This window comes from Temnothorax longispinosus, chromosome 11 (genome assembly GCF_030848805.1).
Source record: "Temnothorax longispinosus isolate EJ_2023e chromosome 11, Tlon_JGU_v1, whole genome shotgun sequence".
In the NCBI taxonomy this organism is placed as follows: domain Eukaryota; kingdom Metazoa; phylum Arthropoda; class Insecta; order Hymenoptera; family Formicidae; genus Temnothorax; species Temnothorax longispinosus.
In genome coordinates, this window is record NC_092368.1 from 1,682,136 (window position 1) to 1,695,468 (window position 13,333).

Here is a 13,333-nt window from a genome sequence, read left to right on the forward strand (position 1 = left end):
GATCAAAGATCAGCAAGATTATCTTTAACGCTTGGCTAGCGGGAACCGAGTCACCCGAGACTCAGTGAATATTCGTTACCTTATAAAGATTATTCTCTGGATTATCCTCTTTTTATATCACAAAGGTATAAAAAATCAAGAATGACCCAGCCACGATTCTCTGAAGAGTTTCTGAGGAGCACTTTCGAGGATTAAAGAGTTACAAGCCTTTAGAAATGTCAAAAAATTGAAAAATGTTTTTTTTATTTGTCACTAGTTTAACCGAGAGTTTAACGCCATAAGAATAGAGCCAGTATAAATTAATAGTTGAAAGTAAATGATTAAAAATTGCAAAATACGCTTTTCTTAAATATTATTTTTGAAAACAGTGAACTCAAATACGATTTATCCGATCAATTTGAAGCTTTGAAGTAACGCTTTTAATAATATTCACGAAACACTTTTTTCCACTTTTAATATATCAAGTTAAAACAAAAAAGAATCAATTTTTTCAAGAAAACGCAATTTCCACGTTAAAATGTGTATTATGCAAAAAATAAAATTTTTAAAAATTTCCTCCGTAAGCCGAAAATGACAAAATAAAGTACAAAAATGCCTATTTTTTTATTTCAGATAATTTACCGAAGCTAAAATCTTGATTACTATGCAATGATTATTTAGAATGCTATTATTGTTTATTATTTCAGTATTTTTGTTATAATTTTGAATCTTAATTTTATTATTAAAATGTGTATTATGCAAAAAATAAAATTTGTTTTTTTTTCAGTAACAAAAAAATTATTTTAAAAATTCTGTGTTTTCCGGTTCGTTATATTCAATCAACTTCTTAATCAACAACCTCTTAATCAACAATTCGATTTTAACATTTTTTTTTTTAATTAAGCGGTATCCATAATTAATGTAGAGAATCTAAGCCGCGATTTTTAGTACTTTTTGAATTTTTTAAAAAAACCTAAACTTGAGAAAGTTATAGCTTGCTAAAGTTTCTTTGATGACGGCAATTTCAAAAGGTATGACGTCATTTCTTATATAAAGTATGACGTCACAGCACACTTTCGTGTACTATATTTTCTTCAATTTTGAAGATATTGCAAAAATTCAAAAAGTTTACAAAGAAAGTATGCCATGATCTATCAGACTGCTTAATAAAAAAAATTTATGTTAAAACCGAATTCTAAAAAGAAAGAAAAGCAGACAAACATTTAAATAATCCTTAGAAATTTAAAAATAAAAAAAATTGAATTTATTGGCAAAAAGATATTGTGAAAGCGCGGAAATCACGCAGATTTCATTGGACAGAAAAAATCGACAAGGGTAATCATTATTTTATATATTTGCGGAATTTCGTTGCAGCTCGCTCGTAATAAAAAGATCTACCAATACGGACAAAACGCAGCTCTTTATTCGAGTAATAAGTGTACAATTACGAATGCACTTACTGTTTTGATCTTTTTTTTTCTCGCTCGCGACTCTACTACGAAATACTTATACATACACTATCGACACAGAATCTTTTACTTCGCTATAAGCGGCGTGAACATACATAGCGATCGTTTCCCTTTTTTTTTCTCGTTTTCTCTCTCGCTTACAAAATATCTACGCGTCCCGTACTATTTCACAAATCCCAGTCGCTATATTGTACAACTCTCCCTTTCTCGCTTAAACGACTTCACGCTCGTCCTCTCGCGAAAATGTCACACGCCGTCTAAGAAACTATTTAGGACCTGATGGGGGAGATCTTAATTTTGTGTGGTACGGTTATTATCTCGTCGGACTCGGTACTAGCGCAAAATCGGTTTCGCTCAAATCTACTCATTATTCATATCTTTTTTTTTTTACTCCCTACTCCCTACTTATACAGCGCGTGTACCACGCGCGTTGATGACACGCCAGCTCGTCGGAAACGAGACGGCAGGAAGATCTATACTTAGCGAGAAGTCTCTCTGTGGAGTTGCGGAGGATCAACGGAAGCGAGTAGGTCTTATCTATAACTAAAGGCAAAAATCAAATAATCACATCCAACTCGAGAGATCTCGATACAAAAGACAAGTAGGTATACAAATAAAATGTCTCTATAGTCCTACTTTAGAAAGCTACGAAGCGAGAATAAAATACAGGACGATTCGCTACTAGTATTAAAATATCAGTTCCCTCATCTGAATCGAAGACATTCTTACGAGTCAAATAATAGGCTAATAAACTACAACTTTCTCGTAAATGAAACGTCAGGGCTGCAACTAGACGGTAAAATTTCATTCTTGATGGTTTACTCATAAGTCAATCGTATCTTATGGAACTGTAATATTCCGGAGTTAGATATCTAATATCATATAAGAGCTACCGATAACTACAATAACACAGCTCATTTTCGATAAAATCAACTTTCCGCTTTTACATGACTATACTTGTCGCTTGTACAAATTTTTGTAAGTCGAGCGGAAAGACGCAGAACGGAAATACGGGGATGAAGGGGGATACAAGATCACATTCAGAAATGCGAGATTCTATTCGTTAAATACGCCCAAGGTCAGCGCAGACAGACTTGACTCGCTCGCATTTCTTTCCACAAATCGAATCACATAGTCTACATTAAGACGCCGTTATCAAAATGAAGCAGACACGCAGCTTTTACCGAAGATTTTCATCGGTTTTCATAAATGCTCTTGTTGATACCGCGGATATTTGTGGAGCGGAAATGAGAGGAAATTGCTTCGTACAAAGATTATATACATATTATCTAATCACTCAGTCGTTTATAATACATACCTCTATGTGTGAATGTCTAGACACGGAATGCATGTTTTTTTTTAATCCGTCCCAAGAGTATACTATACGTAGGACGACGATTTCAAGTTGCGACGATTCTTATATATTTATTTTTAAACTCTCTTCGTCAGAAAGCGTACGAAGTTGTTTACACCTTCGTTATACGATACTATATCTCCTATAGAAAAATAATTGCGAAGGCTGGAGGCTACATGGAAGAAGTACTCGTCGAAGTCTCGAAAAGGCAGTTCACAACGTGCGCGATATACGAGAGATCATCGAGATGTTGCGGTAGAAATGGATATTCCGAATACGGAAATGCAATCGTGACGTGTTGTTTTATAAAACGAGGACGAGAGGGATAACGCGGCAATAAGGAGGAATGCCAAGTGAAACTTGATTACCGGTTTCAGAATCAGTCGTGTTCGATATCTATATGATTTGACTTGACTTTTTGTTCAAACATACGCTTGCGTATAAAAATTTTCCGAAGCACATGCGGGAACTATGTATAACAATGGCTTTACAATGAGCGATCCTATAAAAAGATTCGTGAAAAATATCGGTATCTCTGTTTATGCTCGAACTGGAAAATATTTCGTAAGAGCATAAATATATACTTTGATTCTGTTTGCGCGGACACGCGTTTCTCGTTTGCGTTTGAAATCGTTCGCGATTGTACTATAAAATGGTATTTCAATGGCACATTCTAATCTCTGCAGCAGCGGCTGAAATAACTTCAGTTCCGCACAACACAAATCACAGATTATCTAACTATAGTTATACAAGTCTGTTTTTTTTCCCCCTTAAAAAAATGTTATACATCTTTCGGTACACATCTGTTTATCTCTGAAGAGAAATATTGCTCAAACCTAAAAATTAACTCTCCTGCAGTAAAAAAGACACGCTAACAGCATCATATGAAAAAATTATACAATAGGTTTGTTCGTTTCACTCGCACTTTCTACACTTGTATTCTGTGAACTTTACAAGAATGTTGAAAGCATAAAATTAAAAAATTTCAAAAAAGATAAATGTCACAAAATACACGCGCATATCGGAAGAATTATTGCTTTAATTTTTTGCGATCCTACCTCAAGTTAAATTCAACATAATGCATTCAGTAGTCGTATAATTCTTCAATTATTTGAAACTGCATGCGATTATAATTAGCAAATGTTTTTGAGATCCATAAATTAGATAAAATTTAGGACAAAATATCTGATCTTCGCTCATTTGCAAAAAATAATTCAGATCGCAGAATTAATATACATTTTACTATGCCATTGTATAAATTAGTTCAAAATATAGATAAGTGTCGATCAAATGTTGAAGTTATTAAATACGTCAGTGTAAAATATAATTCTAAACAATAAATATATAAGTGTAAACAAAACGAACAAATCTAATATATTCTAAAATTGGGATATCAAAGAAAATATGCGATTTGTACTTTTGGTTGGTATTCTGGAAGATATTGAGCAGAGCGCATTCCCTTATTACACGTTCCCCTTCGAATTTGATCGCTTCACGTTTTGAATTTGTCTGCGTGTACTTCGTATCACATAAATACGAATCACTATCCTATATACCAGCGAAGATTTCGGGGTATTCACTAAAATTTAATAGCGACACCTTTTTTCTGTTTATGCTATACATACTATACGCAAATATAAAATAAAAAATGATAATACGTATATAAAAATTAAACTTTTGATTTCAACAGAACCTATTCAGAGAATAGGTCAATATATCTTTATAAAATATTGTGTAAAAATACCGCGTGAAGATAAATTTCGATCATGTAAAATCGCAGAAAACGTAACAAAATAAAAAAATAGGCCAATATACCTCTTTCCCTTTGCTCTTGCATGAATACAGAAATGGCGTATCTTTGTTTTAAAACAAGCGGCATTGTATTACAACAGGATGTTCAAATCAAAACCCCTGCCCGATATATTCGCTTTCATAGCGCCGCTAGCCATTTCATTGCTAATATGTAGTTCTTTAATGATAAAAGGTGAAAATGTATTAATCTAATAATTTTCTTGAAGTATATAAATACCATTATATTACCAAAATAACGCAATTTATCAGCTGATAGGGTACAAATAAAAGTTAATTTCTTGGAACGATTGGACCCATTCGTATAAGATACATTTAATCAATTCTCATGATAAATCACGACTACGTTATTTAATTTAATAAATATTCATTAAATGTAATAAATATCTTTTTCTAGATTAATTTTTATTTGCGATGTAGAAATAAAACTTTTAATTGTTGCGAACGCGTGAGAAATGCCGACAAATGCAACGAAACTTATTCACCTTTTATCACTATGAAACCACATAACATCAGACCACCTCTTTTCACCCTCCTAAAAGATTAGAAGAGAAAAAGGGTGGTCTGCCTCGCTTGCTACTTGGTCGCCTCGGGCGGACAGTCGGGCTGATTATTGGGGTGAGCCGCAGTGAAGGCCGGATGATGTTCCAAATGACGGTCCACCCTCAGAATCGTGGGGAAGGGTCTCAGATCGACGTGAAATCTTCGCGCGTTGAATATCTGTGGCACCAGGCAACAGTCCGCTAATGTAATCTCGTCGCCGACGCAATACTTGCCCGCGCTCGACGATAACAACTTCTCCACGGCTGGAAAACAGTATTATCAGTGTTTAATTATACACATAAACCTGTTATTGAAATGTCGTTATTTCGTATATTAACGACTAGGTGTGTCGTTTTCTTTTTAATAGATGCGAAGATCGCTCTGTTATCTAATATTTTTCTCAACAATCTTAGCACTCAATAAATGGTTATAAATTACAAATATTCATAATCTTCATATTTCCAGCATTTAAAGGCAATATCTTAAAAGGCAACATTATTTAAATATACAAAGTCATTCGTAACTGTTCATTAAAAATTGATTATTTATCTAAAGAGATTTCTAAAGGTTTCATTAAAAAAATGTCAAGCTTGTCATTTATTGCAAGTCTTTACTACAATCTTTATTATCATTAGAATACCTGTAAATCCTCTAGTAATCCAATGCTGCGCCCATTCCTTCTTACGTTCTTCGCCAACGTAGATTAAAACAACAAGATTTTGCAACGGTTGTATACCGCTGGCAATTACTTCACAAATCTCTCTCACTCTAGCTCTCTTAACAGGATCCGCCGGCATCAATGGACGATTCGGCCTCGTCTCCTCCAAGTATTGTAGAATATTCAGCTGTATTAAAACAATTTTATGCCATTTAGTTCCATCATTATAAATTCTGAGAAAACAATTAGATAACTATAAAAATACTTATAACTCACAGATTCTATCAAAGTATGATTGTCGATATGGAGCGCAGGGACTTGCTCCATTGGATTAATCTCACGGAATTCATTGGAATGTTGTTCTCCACCACTCTTCACCAAACTAACAGGCTTTATATCGTATGGTATCTCTTTCAAGTTCAACGCTAGTTCATAAACATTAGAAACATTTCAACATTACAAACATAATTAAAAAATAAGCTATTTATAGCAATAATAAAACTCATTCTGTCTATGAAATGACATAAAATGTCTTATATAAAGATTAAATTAGATCAGGGAAATTCTGCCTGCGGCAACGATAAATTTGTTTAAAATGCAGCCTTTAAAATTTATATATTTCTTATAAATCACAGATATTTTATATTGATGCATAAATTGCATATTTTATATGCATAAAATAGTTTATAAGTATGTGCAATACAAAATCAAGCAAACTCTCACTCACCAATTCTTACCCTCCAGGAGCAGGAACTCCGCCAGTAAGAGTAAAGCACCGGCTGTCAAAAGAAATAAGAAGCATGAATACAAGGCTCAATTGTGAGAACTGGCCTGAAAAATTCGGCATAGTCGAGGTCTGTTGCATAAAACCAGATTTACGCACCGCCCAAAAAAAAATCAAAACAACCGGCAGATGTAAATATGAATGAGCTGCGAGTGTCGAAACGCGCATTCATTAAAACATTCTACAATCATTACGATGTTAATGACAGTCAATCCATTTGGCAGGCTTTCTGCCTACTATTTTAAACAAGCGTCCAAAGTACAAATCGCTAGGCAATTTGTAGAATTAATTATTGCATAAAAATTCTAAAAAAATAGGCATTTCTTGAAAAAGTAAGTCTTAATAAATATACCCTATGTTAAAAAATGCTAGTGACTAAAAAAAGCTAACAAAACGCATTTTCAGAGCTTTTTGTAAAATCATGAAATTAATACAAATTTATGTAATTCTTATAAATGGTAAAAATCTTAGAGAAAATATAGATCTTTAAATGTTTTACAGTTTCATGATCAAAGAAAAATGTAGAAGTATTAGTTCGTAACTGTGCAAATAACACATGGTAAGTTTTAACTATTGCATTTTCAGCTTGAAAATAATTTATCCTTGTATGTTGTATGAAAATAATCGTCTTGACATCTTATATTCAGCTTATACCGTTCACCCATTATTCTCTCATATTGCTTTGCATAAAACAAGCCTAATATTTTAATAATAATTTTTATTCGCTCGCTTTTACTCGCAGGCAAGAATTTCGAGCGGAATAGTTCGGCGCGCGCGCGCGTAAGCCTCCGGCACATACGGACATACGGACGCGTTATATGCGCTATTGTTACATTCTCGTTATCAGATATATTCGTCGGCGAGGGAGATTCGCCTTTCGTCGGCGCCGTTTCCTCAAGCGGGGAATTAAATCCGGCCGCGACAGATACGCAACGTTCGACTTCCCGTATTCCGTCGACAATCGTGGTACGCGCGTCAGTCGTCGCGACGGCCGTCGCGCGAGTGAACGTTAGGGCTCATTTTCGGCGCGATCGCGACTCCCGGGAACTCAATAGCGATTTTAGCACGCCAGTCCTCGAGATTCGCCGGCACGTCAACGTCATTTCCAGATATTACGGCGAAATAACGCGCGAGCACCGGCACGCAGTGCGGGCTACTCCGGAGCTATCTTTTGTCTTTCTCTCTCTCCCGGCACTCCGGTCTACCTGTCTGTCTACCTCGCGTCGAGAGAGAAGGTTAAATCACTCACCTTACCCATCACGGACATCGTCGGCTTCTCGCGGAACAGCGCTCACCTTTCGCCGAACTCTCGATTATCCGGCCGGCGACACCAATATTACACCGCCTGATCCGTCAGAAGTAATTCGGATTCAGAATCGCGGTGAACGCGCGAAATCGCACCTCCTCCCCCTTTTTATTCGATTGCCAGCCGTTTCCTCTTCTCCCCGGCCACCCCGCTCCGTTGTTCCGTCCGTCGTTCAAGCCGGCGAGTCGCGCGGCCAATCGGCGGTCTTGGCGCACGTGTATATATTGGCTGCTTTCCGTCGCTGATCGCTAGCGACACTCCACGACCACGACACTCGCGTCATAGAATCTGTGCTCGCGTCGGCTCAAGTCGGTAAAGCCCCTTGCACAATGCCAGGCAACAGGCAATAGGAACAGGGAATAGAAATCAGAAATCATGTATAAATGCAGAATAAACAGTGACACAGGCAATAGACAGAGTTTCCGTCACGTTGGAAATTCTGTGCCTATTGCCTATTGCCAACCAATCATAGCATTTGAATTTTTTAGGTTGTAATTAACGATTTTTTGGTTATTTCCTGTTCCTATTGCCTGTTGCCTGGCATTGTGCAAGGGGCTTAACTCTAGTTACTTCTAGTGACAGTCATAGACTTAAGAAAATTATAGACGCGGACTCAGCTAGCAAAATGTCTTCTAAAAGACATTTTCAAAATATTTAAAAGACTTTAGTGTGCTTTAGTAGAAAGAATAGTAGAAAAAGATGATACAATAAAAAATGGGGGTTTTCATTTAATAAATATTTGATTTGGGCCCTACTGGGCTCAACACGGACTCCGGACCTAATTTAATAAGATCGGCGTCTATATTGGCCCCCTTTGAATTCTCCAACTTTTATCTGAAACATTTTTCCAATAAACCAATAGATATATACTTTTTGAAATAATTTGTCGTTCCGGAACTTTTGGGACGCATGGTATATGTGTGTGGGTGGGGGGGGGGGAGATTGAGTGCGTGTGTTCGTATATTAAATAAATTTTTTCATGTATATAAATATGAATTCTGCGTCATTTATTTTTATCTCTAAAATTTAAGTCATAATAAAACCTTTCTTTTCAATAATTTATAGTCTAATAAAAGATATTATTATCTAATTATAATATAATGCTAAAAAAAAAGAATAGTATTTCAATCTTTTTTAATTTGCGCTTAAATAAAGTAGGAAAATAAATGTTACATTAATGGACTACAAAGAAAAAGATTTATAATGAAAAACTCATCAATGATACGATTTTTCCGCTCGTACGACGTTATCCGAATCTCTATTCAAAACATATCATATTGACTTTTTCATTGTAAATCTCTAAGCAATCGTCGTATGTACATGCATGTGTGTATGTTTGTGTATATATGTACGTGCGGTTGCAGGTTGCACATACGTTCCATATGTGTGTGTGCGTATATATGCACGCATTGCTGCTAGACTTATCGCTGCTGCTAGCGTAGAGGGTTTTGTGTCCCCTCGCATGTGCCATTCTATCCGACTCTCGGACCTTTCGGCTGTCGGAGCAGGAGTTGGCCTGGTTAGCCAAGAGACACTCGCCGGGCTCGCCTATAATCTTTACGAGCTTACGGCCGGGTGCTCGCGAGAAAGTTATAGCGCCAAGAAACGCTCCTCTGTGACGCTATATGTGGTAGCCAAGGCTGCCGTTTAGTAGGGGCACGCACGGTCGTTACATTATATGTAAAATATTTTGAAAAAATTATTACATAAAGTAATCTACATGTATGTACCGTAAAATTGAAAGTTGCAACAGAAGTGGTATATATACAGAGTACAGACGTTTGAAAGTCGAAAAGCTGGTATTGACTCGAATGCAATAAAAGTTTCGCAATTAAATATAATGGACCGTGCTCGGAAAGAACAGACCAGGTGCTACTGGAGAACGTTTTTACATTTCATTAAGTTTCACACGGAGAAAATTTTATATTAAATATATGGTGTCGCACTATATAGCTGCGGACCATCGAGGAATTATAAGTTAAAATACTATGTTTTAATGGTCAAAATTACGTTATTTAATTGTTTTTAAAACAATGATTATATAGTATTTTAACTTCTAATTCCTCGATGGTCCGCAGCTAGTGCGACACCATAGTAATATTTAATAAATTAGACTATGTTGTTTAACAAATATTTATCTTTGTCTAGAGTACATTTTTATTTACATTTTTAATTGCTGCAATTCTAAATGTATGGGAAATACGAATATAATATATGCTATGAAATCAGTTCACCTTTTGTCATTATGATACCACATGATGTTAAACCATTTCTTTTCACTCTTCTAAAAATATAGAAGAAGAGGGTGGGTCTACTCTCCTCGCTTGATCGCCTGCTCGGACGGACAGTCCGGCTGATTATTGGGATGAGTTGCAGTGAAGGCCGGATGGTGTTCCAAATGACGGCCTACCCTCAGAATCGTGGAAAAGGGTTCCAGATTGACGTGAAATTTTTGCGCGTTATACATTTGTGGCACCAGGCAACAGTCCGCTAACGTAATCTCGTCGCCGACGCAAATCTTGCCCGCGCTCGATGATAACAACTTCTCCACGGCTGAGAAGAACAGTATATTATCAATGTTTGCGCTCGATTATACACATAAACTTGTTATTGAACGTTGTTATTTCGTATATCTACTACTAGACGTGTCGTTTTCTATTTAATACATATACGGAGATCGTGCTGTTATCTAATGTTTTTCTTGACTATCTTGATACTCAATAAGAATAAGTAATTATAATTACAAACATCCACAATGTTCATATTACTAGTATTTAAAGATTACACAGTAGATATACAAAAAGTTATTTTTAAAAATAATATTTATCTAAATTTAAGATCTACAGAATTTCATGGAAAAAATTTCGAGCTCGTTTTTATTGTAAGTTTTCTTACTACAATCTTTATTATTATTTATAGGATACCTGTAAATCCTTTAGTGATCCAATGCTGCGGCCATTCCTTTCTACGTTCCTTCTCAATATAGTTTAAAACACCGATATTTTGCAACGGTTGTATACCACTTACAATTACTTCGCAAATCTCTCTCATTCTAGCTCTCTCAACAGGATCCGCCGGCATCAATGGAGGAGTCGGTCTAGTTTCCTCCAAGTATTGCAGAATATTCATCTATATTATAAAAATTGTTATAATAAATTCTAAGAAAAAGTTATGATAACTGTAAGGATTGATAATAGCCTGAATATACTAACAGACTCTATCAGAGTATGATTGTCAATATAAAGCGCAGGGACTCTTTCCATTGGATTAATCTTGCGGAATTCGTTGGAATGTTGTTCTCCATCTTCTTTTATTATACTAATAGGCTTTATATCGTATGGTATCTCCTTTAAATTCAATGCTATTGATAAAAATCACAAACATTTAATAAAATTGATAAATATTAAAAACATATTGTAAAAATAATAAGCTGTTTTAGCAGCAATAAAAATCTTTATATCAATGAAATAACATTACAAGTTGTATAGATACTCTGATTAAGAATTCTATGTTACATAAAATGTCTTACAATTAGATATATAAAGATTAACACTCTCGCTATAGCGTATGTCATTTATACGACACACCCAGAATCTATCAGGTCAGGTGTATCGCAATAAAAGGTTGGGTAAGTTAATTTTTTTTTAACTAAGTTAAGTTAAAGTTAATGGGTTATAAAAATTAATTTAGTTACGTTGAAAGTTGCATGAACAAAAGATACTAACTCAGTTGAAAGTTGCGTTAAGATTAAATTAACTTAAGTTAAATTAAAAGTTAATTTTTAAAATCATTATTTATGTTAAATTAGAATGTCGTAATTTTTTTTTTTTAATTTGATTACTCTAAATAACAAAACAATTACAATATAAATTATTGTTGCGGCTATTGAATTATATATATTTTGTATAGACCACATCAGTTAGATATGTTTTAATATCGATTTGTATATTTTGTATGAAACGGTTTTATATATATGTAATATAAGATTAAGCAAACTCTCACTTACCAATTCTTACTCTCCAAGAACAGGAACTCCGCCAATAAGAGTAAAGCACTGCCTATCAAAGGAAACAAGAAGCGTGAAATACTTACGAGATAAATTTCAATTGTGCGAATCGAAGAGATCAGTGCCATATATAACCAAGGCCGGTTGTGAAATCAAATTCACGCATCGAGAAAAAAATTTACGACCATCCTTAAGTTTTTAAATAGAAACGAATTGCAAGTGTCGAAACGCGCAATCATTAAAAATCGTTAAATTAAATGCTAATGACAGCTAGTTAATCCATTTAATTATAGCAGACTTCCTATCTACTACTTTAAGTAAGCATCTATAATAGACAAATTATTTTGGCCATTTACACAGAACTTGATTGGTAAACAATTATCAAAAATAATTTTTTGAAAAAATAAATCTTAATTAAAAATTCTAAAACTGCAATAAATATATGTGTCCAAAAAAATTTGGGTTTTTCATAAAATCAATACAATTTTCACAAAATTATTTACACAATTTTTATAAATGTTGGAAAATTTCAAAGAGAGGAAATCTAGGAAATTTCTTTTGTACAATTTCACGATAAAGCGGAATAGCCATATGTGCCCGCGCGCGCATGTCCAACACAACAATTAACGCGTTATTATATACGCTATCAGCGTGAAAATATTCTCATTATCAAATATAATCGTTAATCAGAAAAAGAGGAGAGAATTAAGGAGAGGGAGCGGGTTTCTCGAGCAAGAATCGAAACCGCGATCGAATTTGCATTTCAATCATTATTATAACTCGCGTCCGTCATCGCAACAGTTATCGCGAATAAACGGAGTAATGTATATTCATTTTCACGCGCCCCCGATTCGCCGGCACGTCAAAAATGGAAAACACTCTACTTCGGAATGTTAACTACGACGTAATAACACGCGACTACACCGACACATAGAACAAACTATTCTTCCACTGCCTCCTTTTTCTCATTCTCTCTCTCTTTCTCTCAAACGCTTGTTATTTGTCTGTCTACTTATGATCGGCGTCAAGAGAAGATTAAATCGCGCGCACAAGTATTTTATTATACTCACCTTACCCGTCGCGGACATCGTCGATCTCTCGCGGACAACGCTCACCTTTCGTTTAACTCGATTGTCCAGTCAGCGACTCCGCCGAGTTCGTCAAAAGTAATTTAAAATTACGGTGAACGCGTGAAATCGTACCTCCTCCCTTCGATTGCCAGCCGTTTCCGCTCCCCGCTCCACTCTTTCGTTCGTCACTACGTTCAAGCGGTTCAAAGTTCAAACCGGCGAGTCGCGCGGCCAATCGCCGATCTCGGCGCACGTGCGTTGATTGGTTGATTTCTGTCACTGTTGGTCGCCAGCGACCAATCCGCGTCGATTCGAATCAACTCGAACCGGTAAACTCTGTGACTTCCTATACTTA

General features: G+C 35.5%; 2 protein-coding genes across 2 annotated transcripts; both read right to left on the reverse strand.

Moving 5' to 3' along the window:
* Window positions 1–1,380: 1,380 nt before the first annotated feature.
* Window positions 1,381–8,815, reverse strand: LOC139822022 (probable maleylacetoacetate isomerase 2). The gene is made up of 5 exons (XM_071793539.1): window positions 7,846–8,815; window positions 6,540–6,591; window positions 6,089–6,237; window positions 5,795–5,999; window positions 1,381–5,417 (listed from the first exon to the last, which is right to left on the reverse strand). Exons 1-5 carry the CDS (start codon window positions 7,861–7,863, stop codon window positions 5,188–5,190), a joined length of 654 nt encoding a protein of 217 aa, XP_071649640.1. The 5' UTR covers window positions 7,864–8,815; the 3' UTR covers window positions 1,381–5,187.
* A 1,206-nt stretch (window positions 8,816–10,021) lies between these two features.
* Window positions 10,022–13,273, reverse strand: LOC139822021 (probable maleylacetoacetate isomerase 2). The gene is made up of 5 exons (XM_071793538.1): window positions 12,979–13,273; window positions 11,909–11,960; window positions 11,115–11,263; window positions 10,827–11,031; window positions 10,022–10,455 (listed from the first exon to the last, which is right to left on the reverse strand). The coding sequence occupies exons 1-5, from the start codon at window positions 12,994–12,996 to the stop codon at window positions 10,214–10,216; spliced, it is 666 nt and encodes a 221-aa protein (XP_071649639.1). The 5' UTR covers window positions 12,997–13,273; the 3' UTR covers window positions 10,022–10,213.
* Window positions 13,274–13,333: the final 60 nt, after the last annotated feature.